The sequence below is a fragment of the Parus major genome, chromosome Z (assembly GCF_001522545.3).
Source record: "Parus major isolate Abel chromosome Z, Parus_major1.1, whole genome shotgun sequence".
Taxonomy (NCBI): Eukaryota; Metazoa; Chordata; class Aves; order Passeriformes; family Paridae; genus Parus; species Parus major.
This window is the reverse complement of record NC_031799.1, coordinates 63592671-63612561: the sequence shown is the minus strand read 5'-3', so window position 1 is coordinate 63612561 and position 19891 is coordinate 63592671. Positions and strand designations below refer to the sequence as shown.

The following is a 19891-nucleotide window of genomic DNA, read 5'->3' as shown; positions in this document are numbered from 1 at the left end:
AGTATATTTACCTTCCAGGTTAATTTTTCATTCATAGGAAAGTATGAATTCAGCTTTTAGTTTATTTCCCTTTGTTTTTCTGCATGCTGAATGTAATTAAATGGTCTGTCAAAAAAAGACAAATCAGCCCAATTGTATCATCAAGTCCATCAAGGTCAGAGGAACTCGAGTGTCATTCTGGAGCATGGATTCCACCCTGGTTTGTGGAGGCCAGAATCCAACTACCTGTCTACTTTGCCTTTCAAACAGCAGCCCTATAAGAAAATGCATCTTAAGACTAAATATAAGTCAGAGAAAAGATGAGTCAGTTCTGTGCATGAACATTTAGTCATTGTGACAGAAAGCTGTAATACATACATCTATATTTGAATTCAGTTTATCTCTCAGCTGTCTGTTACTCACTGTTGCATACATGGGAGGTAAGCTGAAACAACCACAGAGGGCCTTGAGACCTTTGGGTAGGATTATTTAGATGTTCTGCACATCACAGAATGGAGTTTATAGTCCTATTGTATTTGTTAGAGAATGTCACTTCCACTCTTTGTAAAAGCCACAGGATTCTGGCTTTTGTTCTAGTTGCTGGCTGAGGACACTCAATAGAATTTGTTCTATTGACCATAACTATCATTATAGAGGAACCAGACAGCTGAAGTACTACTTCTTGTCTGCATAAAACAGAGGAGGAAATGATCTCATTTGCCTTTCAGTTTGAGAGGGATGATGGATTGCAATACAGGGCCGGAGGCTGCTCTTCTCCTACCACTCCTAAAGGAAGTGGAGAGCAATGTGGATGTAGACCAACACTTAGGGTGACACTGGGGTCAGGAGGACCTCTGTTTGGCAGGCAGAACTGGATACACATCTCCCTAGTGGAAACGGCACCTTCTAATATGGAGAAAAAGCCAGGTGATACTGTTACTCAACACTCCTCTTAGACCTTATTGATTACTAATTATCAGGAAACCTACTCCAAACTGCTTCAGCAGCCTTTGGTGAGCACTTGCAGCCAGTAGGGCAAAAGAATAAGGACACTGAGGTTATAAAGGTGACAGAAATTGCAATAATCTAACTGTAACTAGCTTCTTTCTGGTTTTCTTTAGAAATGCTGGCTTTTCTGGTTTTGGTTTCGGTGGATTTCTTTATGTCAGTTCAAACTACTCAAAACTGTAAAACATTTTTGCTTGACAAAAGAAGCTTGATTTGTCAGTAAAATTATTGTGAAATCTCTCTATCTCAAGAAACAAGTCCTTCAGATAGTGAATGACACCCTCCTTCTCCCTCCCCACACTTCTAACTTGCTCTCACCTTCTAGGAGGCTACACTGATCCAACACTGGTCAGACTTCAGTTTAGCTGTTCATGCTGGTCCTCAAGATTCTTTAAAAGTGCTACTACAGAAGTAGCTGAACCCTGTTTTTTCTTGTTTTTGCCTGGCTTGACAAAGAGCTAGGAGCTGCCATTGTCACCTTTGAGGGCAGTACTGGAACAAACTAAAGAAAGAAGTGCTTATTAAGAAGTTTCAAGGGTGGATTTCACCTGGCCCTTCTATGGATGCAGTCCCATTCTCTAGAAAATACTGGAATACTCATCTTGGTCAAGGAGAAACCTGGAAATTGTACCAACAGGTTAATGCTTCAAGGAGATCACTCTCCTCTTTTCTGATTGATTGCAATTATTAAATGATCATAAACTGAAGTGGTCCCAAAATGCAAAACTTAGGGCAATGCTTTTTTGATGTTTAGAAGATGACTTTTACTTGGAGCTTAATTCCTCTGCAGCTTTCTTCTTCAGAAAAGATAGAAACTTCCTGCTAATATCTCAGCTAATGCTAGTAGTGGTAGTGATGCTAAAAGATTTACCTTTTTATGTATTTTTCATATATTTGTAGCTTTTTAGGCTACTATTAAATAGTTATATATAGTTCCTAGTATTTTTGCTACCTTTTCTCTTAGATTTTAGAGTAGTAAGTTAACCTTCTAACACATTCCTGAAATACTGTTTAGTCTTATTCTTAAGAGGAAGCCTGACAAGGAGCAGGCTTCCGTTTCCCAGATCAGAATCTGAGGAGACAAAACATGAAATGGGGCAAAGAAGCCCTGGACCAGTTCCAGTGGGGCAGTATCCAGGGAAAGCAACCTAACCAACTACTCTTCTAATTGGACAATATTTGTTAGAAACGGTACTTCGTAAATCTTATAAAAATTGTAGAAATCCAATGCCATGTGAGCACAATGCCGCCAGGATACCTGAAAGCTTTCAATAAAGGTCTACTTTTTATTTTACTATTTTAACACTGTTGCAAGAGTTTTTTGACATTAGGACAGTGGGAGTAGTCATCAGTAGAAGAAGATCATCCTCCTCTGCTCACGCAAGCTGTGGGATGAAACATTTGCATCATGGTTTCCAATGCAACGAAACAGAACAGAGCAGTTGACTTTAGAAATTGCTGTGTGCCTAGAGAGAAAGGCTAAAGTTGGTGGGGAGTTGCTTGTTGGTTTGTGTTGGTTTTTGGTTTTTGTTTGTTTTTTTTCTGGGATTTTTTTTGAGAAAAAGCTGTCTAGTGTCTGCTGAGCCAAATGTTATTTACTCAAATACCTCATTTAACTCACTCTTGTGTATTTGAAGAATGAAGGTGAATACGGCTATATAGTAATAGAGATAGGTAACTGAAGAATATTCAAATTGTTTTAAGTGGTATGCAATAGCCATAGGACCTTTTACATGCACTTTGGACAGTGGAACTTAAAATTCAAACGATTTCTTTTGAAATCCATGAATATTTGCGCCTGTGTATTTGCAAAATTGTGATAGGCTGTGCAATTTTAACCCTTCTCTGAAACTCCTTTTGCTTTTAGTCTCCTGGAGTTCTCAGTATACACAACAGGTCAAGCATGGCAGCCAGAATCCACCTTAACTTGCTCTCCAGGTTCAGTGCATCCAAGGTCCAATGACCTTGATTGAGACCTGCCTAAGGACATACAACTGTAGGAACAAGTCTAAATGGAAATGCAATATTGATTTCTCCCTCCCATTTAAATATTGAACTAACAGGGAAAGCTAGGATGCTTCTTTCCATTTGCAGTGTAAAGACTTTTCTGTTTGTGCATAATACACACTGCAATTGATAATGAGACTAGGCTGCTGATGAGTAGCTTCTGGACTCGTGGGCTTGATTAATGCATGGTGGCCAACGAGCTGAGCAATAAGTTACTCCCAGATGTTAAACTACCTGTTAGTCTACAGGCTCCATCACAGTAAAGACTCAATTGATGTGAGTTGTTCCCAACAACTGCAAGGCGATTTTTCTTATAAGAAGTCACTTGCAGAAGGATCCATTCTTTGTGATTTGCTGTGCTCTCAGCAGAATGATGGAAAATATGACAGGGAAAAACCACCTGAAACCATCTAACCAATTCCATTGGGTTGAGGCAGGATTAATTCCAGTGTACCATAATGGACGTATGTCCTGATAAAATAATTTAGGAATCACTAATAATGGAAAATCCAGCATGTCCTCACATAGTTCATGACAGTACTTATTACAGCAGTTAGAAACTGTTTCCCAGCTTCTAACCTAGAACTGTCTGGGTGTTATTTTTTCTCCTATTCAGCAAGGATTTGGAGGTACATATATTTGAAAACTCTTATATTCCTTCTGCAGACCTTTTTATTTCTTTTTTTTTTTTTTTTTTTTTTAACTGAGAAATCATTCTCACTTCTTTAAACTCTCCCCTTAAGTCAAGCTTTACAAACCTCTTGAAACATTTGTCTTTTTTGTGATCTTTCAAACCAGTCCACACTCGTCACATGACACATAAGCTGAACTGGGGTGGAACACTCCAGCCAAGAAGACTGAAAGGATTAATTTCCGTGATCTTTTTCGTCTTACCCTTCTACATTCTAGTGCAATTTGCGAAATAACTAATAATAATTAAAACAAAAACTAATCTCTGCTTCATCATCCAAGTTTTGAATAAAAGTATCAGCTAGCACCTGATATAGAAGAGAACTTAATGGCATTCTTTCTAATCTCTGCTTCCAGCTTGATAATGAATAATTAATATCTACTCTTGATGACTAATTGTCAAAAAGCTTTTCATTCACATAGTAACTTTAATGTAGCAGTTATTAATTTAGCTGTGAGAAAACTCTGGGAAGTTTTTGGTACTGTTTTACTGCAGTTGAAATACATGACATAATTTTTTTCTACTCCTTCTGGAAGGTCCATTTCTTTCTAACACAGGGGGAATATACTGGTTTTACCTGATTCGTCCCTGAAAAATGTACACTGGCTGTCAATCATGTCTTTGATATCTTGTGGGTACTTACATGCACATCTTCTCTGAGAGACACACCACAGACTGGCCAAAACAGAAAAAAAAAATGTTCCAAGGGAAGAAGTGCTCTCTCTTTTTTTCTTCAGTTGTTAGATAATTAATATTTTGACTCAGACCACTCGGCTTACTATTGGAAGCAATCCTATTTTGAATTCTCCTATAGGGAATTCCTTGGGAGCACTACAGCAAACTTCCCCTTACCATTTTATTTAAATAAAAGCATACAAATAATTCAAATTTTAGCCTGAACAAAATGGTAAACTTTAAAAATCATGGAAAGGTTTGCAATGCTAGCAGACTTTCACCAAGTGTTTTTATTTAACTGTTTATGTGTAAGCCCTCAAATACATATAAGTGTAGACATCAGTGAAACACAAAAGATGATCTAAGACAAATTTCAGTATTTATACAAGCATTATTGATATAACAGTAAATATTTCTTACGGTGTAAAACCAAAACTTCACGATGGGAGCATTGTAGAATTCGTAAATCTTTCTTCCAATAGGGATCATCCTGTGTCTGCTCTGAACTTCTTCATCCTCTTTCTTTCTTGAGGACTCTCCATTTCCCCGTCCCAGCATTGCCTACAAGAAATGATATATTGGTGTTTCTTTCTTTATGTAAGAAAAATGACACTGTTTTTTGAAATGTCAATAGGAAACTGTTCTTGATCTCTAGATAAAACCAGGCGATCATAGCTAGGCATAAAATGGTTTGCTTTCAAATTATCTTTTTTGCAGAAAGGCTTCTGTTTAGTACTTTGAAAGTGGAAAGCTATAGCTTTAGCCTCAACCATCAGCTTAGGACTGACTGGTGAACAAAAAAATCAAGATGTGGAGAATATTTCTCCTCTTTGTTTTATGGACAAAAACACTTTCACCTGACAACAGCATTTTGTGGTGTACTTCTATACAATAAACAGATGCAGACAGGAAACAGGTACATTTTGGTTTTAAACAAAGAGAAGTTCATAAGGCGGAGATTGAGAGGGAACAACAAGGGAAAAGATGAGTTGGTAGTCACTGAACTAGAAGCAAAGAAGACAGTGGCACTTTTAAAGTTAATCACTGGACCTGTTTCAGGCCATGATCCCACAGTGAAGCTTACATGGATGCAAGAGGATATACTAGCAAAGCTCACTGCAGCAGAAAGACCCTGGATTGAAATATCCATGTACATGATTGCAGCTTCTTCCATAGTGAAGTTCCAGACTGCTCATGCATTGCCTTTGCTAGGCTTGATCTCACGGTTGCCACTGCAATTCAGACCCACTGAGAAGCTACACCAAGATCATGCAACACTTACATAAGAAGTTCTCTGCTGTGAGTGCAAGCCTAACAGTCAAAAGAAGGTAGCATTTTGTTTGTTTACCCATACTTTTCATTATCAGGTGCAGACAAGTGGAAGGAGTAAACTACAACCACTGAACTTAGTGCTTAAAAGGAGCTCCTCTCTATTTGAAGTGTAATGTGACCTGTTAAATGTTCATTCTGAAGCAATTATTTAGTGAACAGATTTAAGACTGGATTTTAGCTCACTGTGCCCTTAGCAAGTTCTTACTCTTTAGTGTGTGGATGCACCTCTGGAATGCAGCACCCTGCACAGGAAGTTCTTGCAAGAATTGAGACATACCTAAGTATGCAGGGACTGCATGATGATGCATTTGCTTCAATGCTTCCATCATACTTTTCTACAAACAGATGAAGGCACCCTTGTGCTTTTATGTTAACTGAAGCAAACTTTCACCACCTGTGAAGATAGCAAGGCCCTCATCTGCAACTTAAATGGTGGAAAACTAAGGGAACAATTAGATGCCAGGAATATGGTCATTCCATAAAAAGGTCCTTCTAGTGTCTCTCTGTAGCTGTGCTCTCCGACTCAACAGGATGTACAGCACATACTTAACTAATTACTTCAGGTGAGCTATCTGATCATGTTCTAGAGCCCTGCAGGAACTGGTGATGCACTCTTCATGTATTTAAAAGTAGGAATCACAATCTAACCTTTTCTTCCTTTTTCTAGCCTAATGTGGAGCTACTCAGAGGTCTTCTTCCTGTGAAATAGTAATTTGTAAGGCTCAACGTTTTTCAGTTAGTGTAGATGTTTGCAACATTATTAGGACTATGCTTGGTCCCATATGGCTCTTTCTCTTTAATTTAATTTATGCAGTTAATTTTTCCTCTAATGTTATTACTTTCCTTGTGCATCCTTGTATTTTTGAATCTGACAACACACAGATCTTGCTGTGCGTATTTTCAATAAAATTCAAAAAATATTCAGGACAGAAGAATACTGCACTGAAACTAACCTCCTGGGACTGTCTCAAAAACTAAAGCCTACTTTGACCAAGTTAACCTATTTCCTTTAGCTTTAATGGAAGAACAGCTGAAGATTTTTAATTTAATTTCCATACATACAGATAAAACATTACCCATTAAAAATTTAAATGTACCTCCTGTTGACTCTCAAAGAGCAAGTAAAACACCTTGAAAGTCCATCAAGACTTTTATAAAAAAGAAAAAAGACAAAGTGGCTGTTAAGCAGAGAAGGGTTTTTATGGTTATGAGGCCTACTTAATACAACTACAGTAACAGAAGTTACATAACCTCCACAGAAGATATCATTACCTGAACTCCACAAAATCAAAGTGATCTTTTGATCCATATAATTGATTGGTTGTTCTTTTGTGGTTTTTTGTTTGTTTGTTTGTTTGTTTGTTTTGAAAAACAATTTGAATATGATCTGAATGGTTTGGGAACACTATAGCCCAAAAAGGTAGTAATTTGTTTGCTTCTCTCTACTTACTGATGCTGTTCAGGGAAAACTACCATCTGGAGCTACAGTTTTCTGCAGCTTTTCCCAAGGCTTTGTCTCTGCTGTCCTCTGGTGCTCAGAAATTTTGCAGCAGAGTGAAAATGAATGCTGTCTGCTTTAACAAATGAGCAATGCCGTGCTTTAATGAAAGGGATTATTTTACAGAGTTCAAATCCTTCATTTGTAAATTTTACAAATTCTGAGTCAGATTTAATTCTCAATTAAATCAGTGACTTGCCGATGTTTTTATGATAATGCTCTTCAAATATCTGTATTTATGCTTTAGCTTATGAATTCTGATTTCCTGTTTGGTACTGCTTTCTTGATAACAATGCCGTAATTTTATCTTGTTATAATTATTTTTGAATTAATTTTATCATATTATACTACCTTCTCCCCTCCCCCATGCTACAGATGGGGAATTTCTCTGAGATGGCTAGGGATTAGGTTTGACCTGATGTTCCTGACTGTTAATTATACCTCAGTATTAACAAACTGAAAAGCTTTCCCATTAGAAACATTCAGAAATAACCTAAGTAACTGTGTTAACAGAATAATTGCAGTGCCAAATGTGAACAAATGTTTTCCTTGGAGTGGGATGCAGTAGGGGTGGGAACAACTCAACACACTGCTCTGTGTGGGCGGCATCTCTTTCCCTAATACATGATTTTGTCCATGATTCACCATGAGTCATGCAAGGTAAGCTCGACAGCAGCCCAACCTCATTGTGAAGTACAGTACAACTGCATCAATTTAGCCTGAAGGGATTGATGTTTGCATAGTTTTTACATGGAGATTTTATTAATCTGGTTTTTGTTGTTATTGTTGTTGTTGGGCCAGATTTTGTTTTATGTAATTGAGGACTGTTTACTGATAATGAACTATCAGTGGAAGTTTTCAGTTGTACATTTCTTGCACTAATACAATCCTATACCATGTTTATGTGTTTTATAATTAAATAATGGGAATTTCATTCTTTCTGGAATGAATACAGGCCCTCCCAGTTTCATCCTGAGTGAAATCTACATATATATAGGGTTCATAGAGAACTGATGCAGAAATGATACATAGCTGTGTGGAGACACCTCCCTCAGCACACCCTGCCGGATCCTACCTACACTGTGTGTCAAAGGGCCATGGTAGTTGTCCTAGGATTACTGTGCTCTGCTCTGAAACACTGGCAGGAAAATGTTCTAATGTCTTTGATTACAGATGTGTAAAACCAGATTTTTCACGTGCTTGGTGGTTACAGTGAGCACCCAGGAACACCAGGAGCTCCGTCATCCTGTCTGCTGAGCAGGGCAAAGAATACAGACCATGCCAGGGCACATGTGTGGTGGTATGGAGGGTTTCCAAACTCCTTGGAGGAAGAGAGAACCTCTCCTCATGGAGAGAGTCAGCACTTCTGCCTAGAGACCATCAGCAGTGTCTCCCAGTTCTGTTTTCCAGACGAGCTGAAGGGGTGCCTTTTTGCTGGCAAGGGAGATGCTGTGAGTCATCTTCCACTGGGAAGGCTGAGTTGGGCCAGGGGCACTGGGACATGGATCTTCAGACTTTTCTGTGTTAAGAACTGTATTTTTAGTGATATGATTAGTATTTGATTATTTCTTGCCATTGAGAAAAGGCTACACACACTGCAGATGAATTAATGTGATACCAGAGGCCAACAGAACTAGCTTTGCTGCTGCTGAAAAGCTCTCAGACTAACTCAGTGATGCTCATGGAAGTCCAAACCTCCTATCCATTGTGGAAAAACAGAGCAAAATGAACACAAGAACAAAAGAGACACCTTTTAAAGGACTTAGATGAGTTATTCCGTGTTCTGAAATAGAACCATTTACCAAGGAGCTCTAATACCCAAACAATGAGGCAGTGAATAAGGTTAAGGATGCTCCTAGTTATGGCTTCCAGAATCAGGGTTGTTCTGGGAGGGAGACTTCTGGGGTTTCTGACTGACCTGAATTTCAGCAATTAAGGCCTTGATTAAGATCCTGTACAAATAGAAAATATCACTGGCCTTTAGACTTTAATGTCCTTCTACTCCTCTCTGTTTATTATTCAGGATTAATGACTGTCAGCTCCATATATAAATTGTGGTAAATTTCTTGGTGCTGATGAGCACTGATGAGAGCAGTATTCAAATGTGTTTTTGTGAGTAGCTGCCACAAGCCTGTTCCTTAGCATCTAGGTGTTAAAGAAATGTGGGCCTATCACTCTCATGTATCTGTTATAAAGTTAAAAGCAGGTGTGAATAGCAAGTATTTTACAGTGAATAAACACATCTTCATAGTATATCCATATGTTCAGTTACCCACCAGGCCCTTGAAGAGGAGCATAAAGCAAATACATACTTGCATGCAGGTGCACCCATGTGGAGACTTAACTTCACTGTTGCTGTAGTCTGCTGATCACATTATTCTGTGCAAATGAGGTGTAAAATAGGGAAAAGATGACTGTGGCCCTGTACTGTCACACACTCTACATAAGAGCAGTACAGAAAAAAGAAACTGATTCCTTGGCCTGTCTTTAGTCACCTGGGTTTTGCAGTGCAAGACACACAGGAAATCAATGAGCAGACCTTGCCTAGACAAGACCTCCTTATCTTCATATTAGCAGAGAATATGGGTGTAGCATGATGAATACAGACACTTGAGAAGTATTCATCTGGAATTATTAGAAGGAGAATCAGGAAGATTATTTCAATTATATATTATTTGCCATAAAAGCAATTTTGAGAAAAAAATTATTTTTTAACATCACTTCTGTTTGTTAATCTTTATGCTGAACAAAGCTCAGGTTAGGTGAGTGACTGATCTATTGATTCGAAGTTCAACAATGGATTAAAAATTTATGATATCCCAGCACAATAAATTATTAATCTTATTGAAATATTTATAAGATATCCTTAATATACTAAAGGGGCTAAGGGGAAACTTCACAAAGGCACTTCCCGAAACATCTTTGAGGCATTCTCTGATCAGTGGAAAAGAAACCTGGCCTTTATGCCAGACCATTTGACTGGCTGGAACATGAAACTTCAGTCTAAAGTAGTTTCTTATATTGAAATATTAGAATATTCTTATATTCTTAATATTCTCATATTAAAATATGTCAGGCAATTAAATGTAACTGCCTGTGGTGTCTAACCAGAGACATGCAAAGATCTCTCTGCTACCAATTTGCCTCTCCTCACCACTTTCACAGAGGGGCACCTGTGTGAAACAGGTGTGTTAGAAGTTCTACAGCATAGTATAGATGTACTCTGTACCAAAGATACTGTTTCTAAACTTGATGGACTCCAAAGGAAGAAATGTTATTTTATAGAAAAGTTTTGAGAGCCTGAAACTTCACTAGAGTGATACAACGAATTTGAAGGGATTAAGGGAAGAGTCAACGACGGAACAGAGCAATACGACTGTCAGCACATGGAAGGGAGAAGAGGGGGAACATCTAAGGTTCATCTGGAATAGTGGATCCACTGCACACATCACTTACTTGCAGCAGGAGTAGTCAGAAGGGGAAAAGGAAACAGTATTGAAGACAAGAAACCAGGAGCTGGGATAACTACAGTGAGATGGAAAACACATCTTCCCCAAATTTGTCCCCATTGCCAGGTAAAAGGCAGCTTGCAAAGAGCTTTGATTTGAATAGGCACTCCATAAGGGGATCAGAAGCCAAGGGTTAGTAATTGCAATCAATAGCTAATGAGCAGAGAATGCCCCACTGCTGCTATTCTGGCTTCTGGTCCTTCCCAACAGCCAGGTTCTTGCCTGCAAACGGGTCCTGTAGGTGAGTCTTGTGGGCTGCTCCTTCGGCTTGCCTGCATATTGGGTCCTGTAGGCAGGTCCTTCTGCCTGCCTGCAGTCGGGGTCCTGTGGGCAGCTCCTGCTGTTTGCCTGTGGGAAACAGTCTGGGTTTTTTTGTTTTTGTTTTTGTTTTTTAACTTAACCAGGCAAATCCCTTTAATGTCTGTGCCTCTATCCTGACCAACTGGGGCCGAGTTTTAAGCCTTTCAAAGACACCAAAATCAAACCCAAACAATTCCAAACCAAACTAGACTAAGGCTGATGTAAAAGCCTGTATGATAACTGCCCCAACTACAAAGTGTGAGAACAAGAGACAGGAGGTAAGTGACTTGTGTAGTTTTCAGAGCTTTAACTGTCTGACTGTTTGTGGTGTAAATTATTCCTCAAAGGCTATGTTATTAATGCTGACAAGTCCCTCCTTGCACAGTTCTATTGAGTTGTAGAAGTGGAGCTGTCTAGCTGCTTGCTAATGTCTTCAGTAGATTAAAAACTGGATGTGTTAAAGGCAATGACCACAAATACAAAAAGAATTTTAGAGTAATTTTTCATATTTTTTATGGCCTGTTTGCACACTTGCTTACTCTCTAGTGAAGTCAACTAAAATAAAAAAAACAAAACAAAACTCTGGCTGCCATGAATCTTTGGGTGTTTCCAACCACAGATAAGCCCTTTTCCACCAGAGAGGTCATTTATCATGACTGAGTGCTTCTAAAATCTAATTCACTTAGTTCATTCAATGTAGCATCAAATTGAGTCAAAATATGAGGATATTAAAGCACAGCATCTCCTGCTGCAGGATGGAGACAAAATGATGTCAACTTGTGTGGCTTGAGTCCCACGGAGGAGAGGGGAGTGTGAAGAGTGGTATCCTATCATGTGCCATATTTAGCCATCAGATGTTCTGCAATGCCTACAGAGGTAGGAATAACAAATTGACAGCACTGAGGCTGATGATTTATTGTGAGCACTTACAGTGAGCTCCATGTCTTCCTCATCTTTTTCTTTCACTGGCTTCTCTGGTTCCTCTGGATCCTTTTCTTGAAGATGGATCTCATTGGCCTGGGTCATGTAGGGCATATCATCTTTGTTCTTGAACTCCAAGCTGAGGATTGAAGGAGGAAGTAGAATTCCTAGAATTACCTAAAGCAATAATAATGATAACAATAATCATCACAGAAAACAGATTATGGTCATAATGTTTACTTAGCATTAAATGGAACAACTCCCTCGGGAGATTCAGGAAAAGAATGATACATGTGCATGTGAGCTTCTATGACATTTAAGTATTTCTCATTGGGCTAATGTTAGCAGAGTACTGGATCAAAGCATGTAATTCCTACTAGTGTTGTTGTGAATGCTCTTGAATGTTTTATCTGCTTGCACATCACCAGATGCGTAGTGCTACATACTAGAATATATTTACAAAATATATAAGGTCAAGAGTAGGTGGGACCACATGGGGGTACAGAGCCACAAATGTCTTCATTTTACATAACACAAAATATCAGTATAAATGACATATAGAGAATATTTATTTCTACAGAGAGGGTTAATAGCTCTTTGAGTCCATGCTTAATATGCCCACTGGTAGTCAAGGAAGTGTAACTATGTGTGGATCTGAGGAGATAAGACAAAGCCACCAAAAACAAATCCTGATGTGGATAGATATGCAGACCCCTTAGCTTTTGTTTCAGTAATCAGCCAGCTGTGTAATGGCCATGTTAATGCCAGTTCTTTGTTTTCTGCCTTCTCTATCTTAGATGCAGGAATGTAGAAACCACTAAAATTACCTTGTTGGGATGTATAAGTAATGAACAATGCTTGGGTTAAAACATTAGTACAACTTAGTAAATATCAAAGTAATACAAAACAAAGTCTGTATTCACAAGCACAACAACTTTTTCTGGTTATGCTGCAATTTGATGGAGAATGATTTTCATATAAATCTCTCCCTGAATGAGAGTGAAACCTGATAATTAACCTTCTTGGCAGGTTAGGAAGGGTGCCTGTGCTCGTCATATCAGCAGACAGCCTGTGTGCTGCCGAAACCAAAGAACACAACGGTGAGCAGTTGGCGTATGTGAATGCTGTACCCAGCCTTGAGAAAGATCCCTGCACTGCTCCTGCACTCACCAAATGATGAGTCCAGGGAGAGGGGCTTACAGGCAGACCTGGCTTTACAGAAAGGCTATTTTTAAGAGGTGGCAGGATTAACAGCTGCCCCTAGCCCTTCCATTGGTGCCATACATTCCCAGCAAGAATCTAAGGAATCATATTCAATCTTCCTACCATTTGTCAGTTTCAAAGGGAAAAAAACCTGTTCTTGGGAAATAACCCATGACTCATGCTTGCAAATTTATTTCTTTATCATGCTGCTTCATGTAGCTTGTAGCCTGCTTTAGCTTTAAACAAGTTCTGCTAATGAGCTTCAGCGGAATAAAATACAGACTAGAAACTGAGTAAAGGATCCTTGTGAAGCCCTGGTGTTAGAAGAAGCTAAAAGGAAACACAGCCCGTTACCTTCAGTTATGAATTATGAAATAAAGGTCTATTTTAGGGCTTAAGAAATGTGTGCTGAAAAGTGGAATGCATGTAGTAGGAAATCAGTTGCTGCACTGTCTTCCATGTACCTAGGTTGAATATCTGCAAAGCCAAACAGTGAACAAAGCAGCTATTCCTCTGAAGGATAATAGGCCTGTGAGTTCAGGAAATGGGCGATAGGAGTGTCTCCAGATCTGAGAATGTTTTCTATCTATAGCAGGACAACATGTATGCACAGGTCCTGCATAAGAATGCTATCAGCTACTTGTTCTCATTCACCACTGCCACTGGATTAAGAGCCAGTCTGGAAGCAATGCATGTACTCCTAAGCATTTTTGCCATTACTGAACATATTTTCACATGGCAACACATCTGAGTAATTACCAATTTTCACACAGGCATTTAGTGCAGTAGAGAGAACCCCTTTACTGAAAATATTTCTTGGTGATCTGGGAGGAAGAGGCAATTTGTGGGTATGTTCTGACTAGTGACTGCTTTGGTGAAACTTGCCATGGACTCAAATTCATCTCAGAGTCCACTTTGCACTGTTCGCAGTTTTGTCAATTGTGGAAGTAAAGCTTTAACAGTTTTGAAAACTGAATTATCCTTTAGACCCTCTAAAGGAGTTCCTTCAGAGGCCATCAGGAAGACTTGCAAGAGTTTGCAAGGAAATTTGTGCTGCTTACTTTGCCTGTTTTGGGGAAGGCTGTCAGATCAGCACCTTTCACTAACAGTTAACTCACTTCTTCCTTTTCCTTTATTTATATTTAAAACTCTTGACTAACTCATCAAGTATACAGGCAAGGTGACACACTAACCTCCTAGCTCAATTCTTATTCTGATAAATGATGCCAGAGGGGACTTTAGGAAAGGGAATGAAAAAAATCTAAGCCGTGTGCTTTGAATTTTGGCTTATGATAAGCCCCAGCTGGAAAACTCAGTACAGGAAGAATATACCCTGCTTAATGTAACTGCAAATAGACATCCGAAGTACAATTACTTTAGACACTTATTACTGATTTATTGTGAACCCTGTCACCATCTATTAGAATTTCCTGAACGCTAATTTTATTTTAAAACAGGAATGACCTTTAGGCCAGAATTTTTTCGCATTCGGAGACGACCCATCCACATGTCAGTGAGCAGCATCTGGCTGCAAGTGTGGGCGATGAAGTCCCTGTGCTTGGCTGCCACTGCAAGCTGCAGGCACGTGGCGTTGCTCCAGTTCTTCAGCTCATAGGTCAGCAGTTTCATGGCCAGTTGCTCGTCCTGCTTGTACGACTGGTCCAACAGCTCGACCGCCAGCTGGCCGAAGTCCCTGCAACAGAGGGACACCCGTTCACTCCCGGTAGCACACTCAGTCTTGTGCTCAAAACACCTCTCTGCAACTGCCAGCCTCTGCAAGGGGCACACCACCTTCCATCATGCAAATCGTGATGTTGACTCTACATGGAAACCCACATTTTCAAATGTGAGTGGCTAATGTTAGGCATATAAATAAGTGCCCCAGCTTAGCAGTGATGAGCACCCACACATACCAGCTGTCTGCTCCCACCTCCCTGCCCACCTCCCTGACATTTTCTTACTGAAATCCTCTGGTTATCTGTACTTTAAGGGATTGCTTCTCTGTTGTTTGCCCATGGCTTCAAGGTCAAGCTTCCTAGAATAAGTGTCCATGATCCTTTCTAAAATCCTATATTTCTGAAATGTTAACATCAGGAAAGGCTCTTATGGAATCTAGTATCTTGCCTTGCTCATCTAATCATAATTGACCTCTTGGTTAATTAACACTTCTGCCTGAATACGATGCTGATGGGGATTTCAATGACTGTTCAGCTGGGAATGTACAGAGTATCCTGAAAAAGCGTAGAGAAATGTTGCAGTCTGACTCTTGAGGCTTCAGGGAGAACACATAGACAATACAGATATTTCACTCTCTTCTTGACATCTTCTCATTTCAGAAGTTACATTGCTGACAACTTTGGTACTCTGGGAGACAGATTGCTTAAAAGCCATTTAGATTTTCTCTAAAGGGACTGCACTTCCCCTAAAAGTTAGAAATTGAAGCAAGGTAGAGATAATAATATCTTAGGCATGTTCTCCCCAACCCTCTTTTTTTTTTTTTTTTTTTTTTTCCTTTCTCCCTCAGGAAAGTGTATATGAAATGAAATTCACCTAGAATTGTGGTTCAGCTCTTGGGATATGTCATCCACCATGTCATTTTCTGATGCTTCATGGGCCATGGCTTTGCAGAGTTTGCAGGCCACCAGTGCTTTAGCCATAGCCTCTTCCCCATGCTGCCAAAAGAAGAGGGCCATCTTCTGACGTTTCATCAGCACAGCCCACACCATCAGCTCATGGAATGGGAAGGGAAAATGATTGATCTCAGGGTCATCCATATCAATATCAACTTCTTCTTCTTTCTTCTTTGTTGGTTTTCTCCCTCGACGCAAAGGGACATCATCCTATGAGAATTGTAGAGAATTTTTTTTCATCAGTGAAGGAACTGAATCAATTCACATAATTCATTGAAATCAATACCTAAGATGTCAAGCACATTTTCTGCAGGCCACACCATTCATCATTTTTTGGACAAAATATTTAACATAGGTAAACAATAAAAAAGGTATTGGTGTGTGCACTGTAATTAAGAAGATACTGAACAGTTACTCTGAATCACTCTTTCTCACTAAGAACAGAGAGTACAATATCATACAATATCCAGAACCATTTTGAAAAAAAACACCAATAAAATAAAATAAAGCTAAGAGCTCACTGCAAATGTAACATCTGCTGTAATGCATCTGCCTCTTTCCCCCTCCAGAAGGTACATATCCAGAGGATTTTCTGATCTGCTGAAGACTCCTTCTATGCTTATTCTTGTGTTTTCTCCCTTTATCTCCTTACAAAGGTAGCAATCCTTCTTTACTCCTATCCTGTGTGTTTATTCCTTTTTCCCTTTGTTGCTCCTATTGCCTTTAGTTTCTTTCCCATTTTAGCCTTTTGCTTTTATCAGATGAGCTGACCTATTCTGTCCTGTGTCTATGGATGGAAAAAGTGGTTGTATAAAACAAAGAAACATGAAAATACTACTATCCCCTTGAAGCACTGGGGTAGCCAAAAGCTCCAATAAAACTGAGATGACTTTGGCCTGTATAATGATTTCTGCATCATCCTCTGCAAGTGTCTCATTTCTCTGAACATATTTTGAAGTTAGATGCTATCTGACTGAAATTCTGCCTCCCCTGCCACACTGAAACGTTTTATTTAATTATTATTAAACAAAAAACCAAAAAGATCCATAGTTGGGGCAGAGCCCTCTTTTTCCTTAGCTACCTCCTGGACTTTTATTAAGAAATGTTTCTTGACCTGCCCCCCTGTGCAAATAAGTTATCTGGATGAAAAACACTATTCATGCTTTCATTACAGTGAATTTAAGCATTATCTGGTTATAGTTTCTATTTGTCAAACAAGGAAAAGACATTAAGATGCATCACAGGTTGCCTACCTCCATTCCCAACAGCTTCAGGGCTTTTGGCTGTGCAAAAAAAAGGTTAGAAAAATGTTATTTCTCACAGAACAGTGATGAGAAACTACAGCTATTTGTGTATACATATATACATATGTACATGTGCATGCAGAGTGATGTAGAATATACAATAAAATACAGATAATATTTATATGATGTAATATAATGTAATAGTATGTATATATACACACACACACCAGTCAAATAATTACATATATGTAGCTATTCCCAACTTGAATTTGACACTATTTCACCAAAACCATGACAGAATATTTATATTTGGATTCAGGTACAAACTGCACCTGGATAGGGCTGTTCTAGCAAGAAAGTCATAGGGACCACTGATAAGGCAAGAATGGATTTCTCTGGAGTACATCAGTGTTTTTCTCACTGCCCTGGAACACTTTTATTGACTGCTGTGGAACTGCTCTGTGTTCAATGTCAGTGAAATCACTGCTCAAATGTTTTTCTCAATGGAGTGACTATGGGAAGGAAGTCTCGCCCACCAGGTATAATCACTGTCTTTCCCTTCAAATGTGAAGAGTCATAAGGAAAAGCATAAGGAAACAAATAAACCCATTTTAGGTAATTGTCTGCAAGCCTTTCACAGAGCTGTTGGTATTGATAGCCACTTATTAATACTTTCAGTGCTGTGTATTGCTAAAATCTGAAATGAGAGGCAAAAAAGGAACTTACAGATCTACTGGGAGGAGCTGAAAAGAATCCTGTTCATGCTGGATTGGGTCAATGGCAATATGGATGACAATAAACAGCTTTTGTGTTTTAGAAAGACCTTTTTTCTATTCACATTTCTATATCTATTTCTATTCACATTAATTTCTATTCACAGTGGCATAACCTATCAAACATGGAACTCACAAAAATACTTAACAGTGGTATTGCCATGAATCGAATGGCTGCTGGAGCCACATCCAAAAAATAAAACAAGTTTTGAGTTACGGGTTTCTTTGCCCTGAAACCTTCAGATCACTATCAGGAGATAAGCCATGAGATAGGAAATGCATCTAACAGCACAGAAATTTTCAAATCAAACTCAGGAGTTAGAATTATAGTATTATTGGTGTGGGTCAAAAGACATGTCTTTTAAAAGCTGTGAATACTCATAATTACAGGTTCTAGAGTCAGACTAGACTGTTTTATGTGCTGGTTTCAGCAGGGCAGCAGAATGTAATAATTTTCTCATTAACTTAATGAAAATTGTAGCTTGTATCAATGTCTGGTTTGTGATGCATTATGTTGAGATAACTGCAATGCACATACTGAAAATGAATCTGTAGAATGAATAGTGTGTACACTGGACCCCACCAGTCTGGAACCGTGTAAGAAGCTATGGGAACCCCTGCCAGCTGGTACAGTCATGAGGATGGAAAACAACTCGTTTCTTACCCTCTTAGGCCCGAACAAATTGTGGTACAGAGTTCTGAACCGCTTTCGGGTGTAATTGCAGCGATACGCTCCTCCCATCAGGTACTCTATCACCAACCCAATGTCAATCAGACTTATCCGATAATCAGGAGGTAAGTTCCCCTGCAATGAAAATAAGGATGGTGCGAGAAGAAATGCTTATTACTGACACAGTTAAATGTACTTTAGAATTAGGTTAGAATAAAACAAATTAAATAGGTAAAAGCAGGAATGTATTATTATGCTGGTTAATTAATTCACCTTAAAATAGATCCAACCGAAACCTGGATATTCTCGCTTGGAAAGAAGACATAAATTAAATAAGAAGGTGAAGAACTTGTTGGAAGTAACAGAAGATAACGTCAGTACACAGTACTCATATTCTTCAGCTGGGGAAACAAGGAACAACAACACTGCAGAAACAAAAGCATGAGGATCGATACACTTGAAAAGTCAGGCACAGTTGCTGGACTCTAGTTCTGCAAGATGGCACTTTTCCTGCACCAGCTCTCACCCACAACTCATCCTGGCATCTCACATCTCTGCTGGCATCTCTCTGGACTGCCTCATCTGAACTGTCAAGGCATGGTGAAGTGACATCACCCCGTCCTGCAGTGTTTCCTTCCCATGTTCCAGGAAGGGAAGGGCAGGAAGTAAGATTGGTGTTACAACTCTAGAGGACTTACAAGTACAAGAGCTATCATTATTACTAATTGCTAGAGGCAAGAAGAGCCTATCAGCATTCAGTCTTAGAGTTATGTTCAAAGAATACACACCCTTGCTTAAGTTTCACACCAAGAATGAGGGAAGTTATGTGTATGTATGAAAGCTGTAATAAACAAAATATATGTGGCTACTTATTTAGGGGTTTGTTTATGAAGAAAACTACAGGTCTAGCAATTTTTCTACATATTCACTACCTGAGTTCCTTACATATTTTACTAAAAGCCCCTTTAAACACACTATCTAGTAATGTAATTTCCAGCAGAACCATAGAGATTGGCTCACAAGAAATAAACTGAATTTGTGGCAAGGGTAATTAGCAGGATCCTGGAAAATATGCCTACATACTTCTTCTTCTATTTATTTTCCTTCCTTGCCCTCAGTTAGGTATTTTTATATATCTATATCTAAACAGATATGTACATGTATATGCATATACATATGCATATGTATATCTACATGTACATGTATATGTATATGATGTCTTCAGCAAATACCTTTTAACTTGAAAGAAAAAAAATGACAAACATGTCTACATCTTATTGTCCTCTTTATGGGAACTCCCTTGCAAGCATCTTCCTTCTCTTCACTTTCAAATCTGAAAATGGCATCACTGAGGTCGTGAGTTTTGCAGTATTTCTGGGTTGCAAAACAATGAAGAAAGATTTCAGTAACTGATTGTCTCTCATTGCACTCAGAATTTGCTCTGAGTTAAT

At 38.9% G+C, this 19891-nt stretch overlaps 1 protein-coding gene across 1 annotated transcript in view; it reads right to left on the bottom strand.

Annotated features, from left to right (window-relative positions):
- TRPM3 (transient receptor potential cation channel subfamily M member 3) overlaps positions 1-19891 on the bottom strand; it is a 278883-nt gene that overhangs the window by 34822 nt on the left and 224170 nt on the right. The window contains exons 13-18 of the mRNA XM_015614958.3: positions 18435-18575; positions 17007-17036; positions 15674-15963; positions 14588-14816; positions 11930-12097; positions 4781-4921 (exon numbers count right to left, since the gene is read on the bottom strand). Of these exons, the coding sequence (XP_015470444.1) occupies positions 4781-4921; positions 11930-12097; positions 14588-14816; positions 15674-15963; positions 17007-17036; positions 18435-18575 (999 nt within the window). The remainder of the gene's footprint in view (positions 1-4780; positions 4922-11929; positions 12098-14587; positions 14817-15673; positions 15964-17006; positions 17037-18434; positions 18576-19891) is intronic.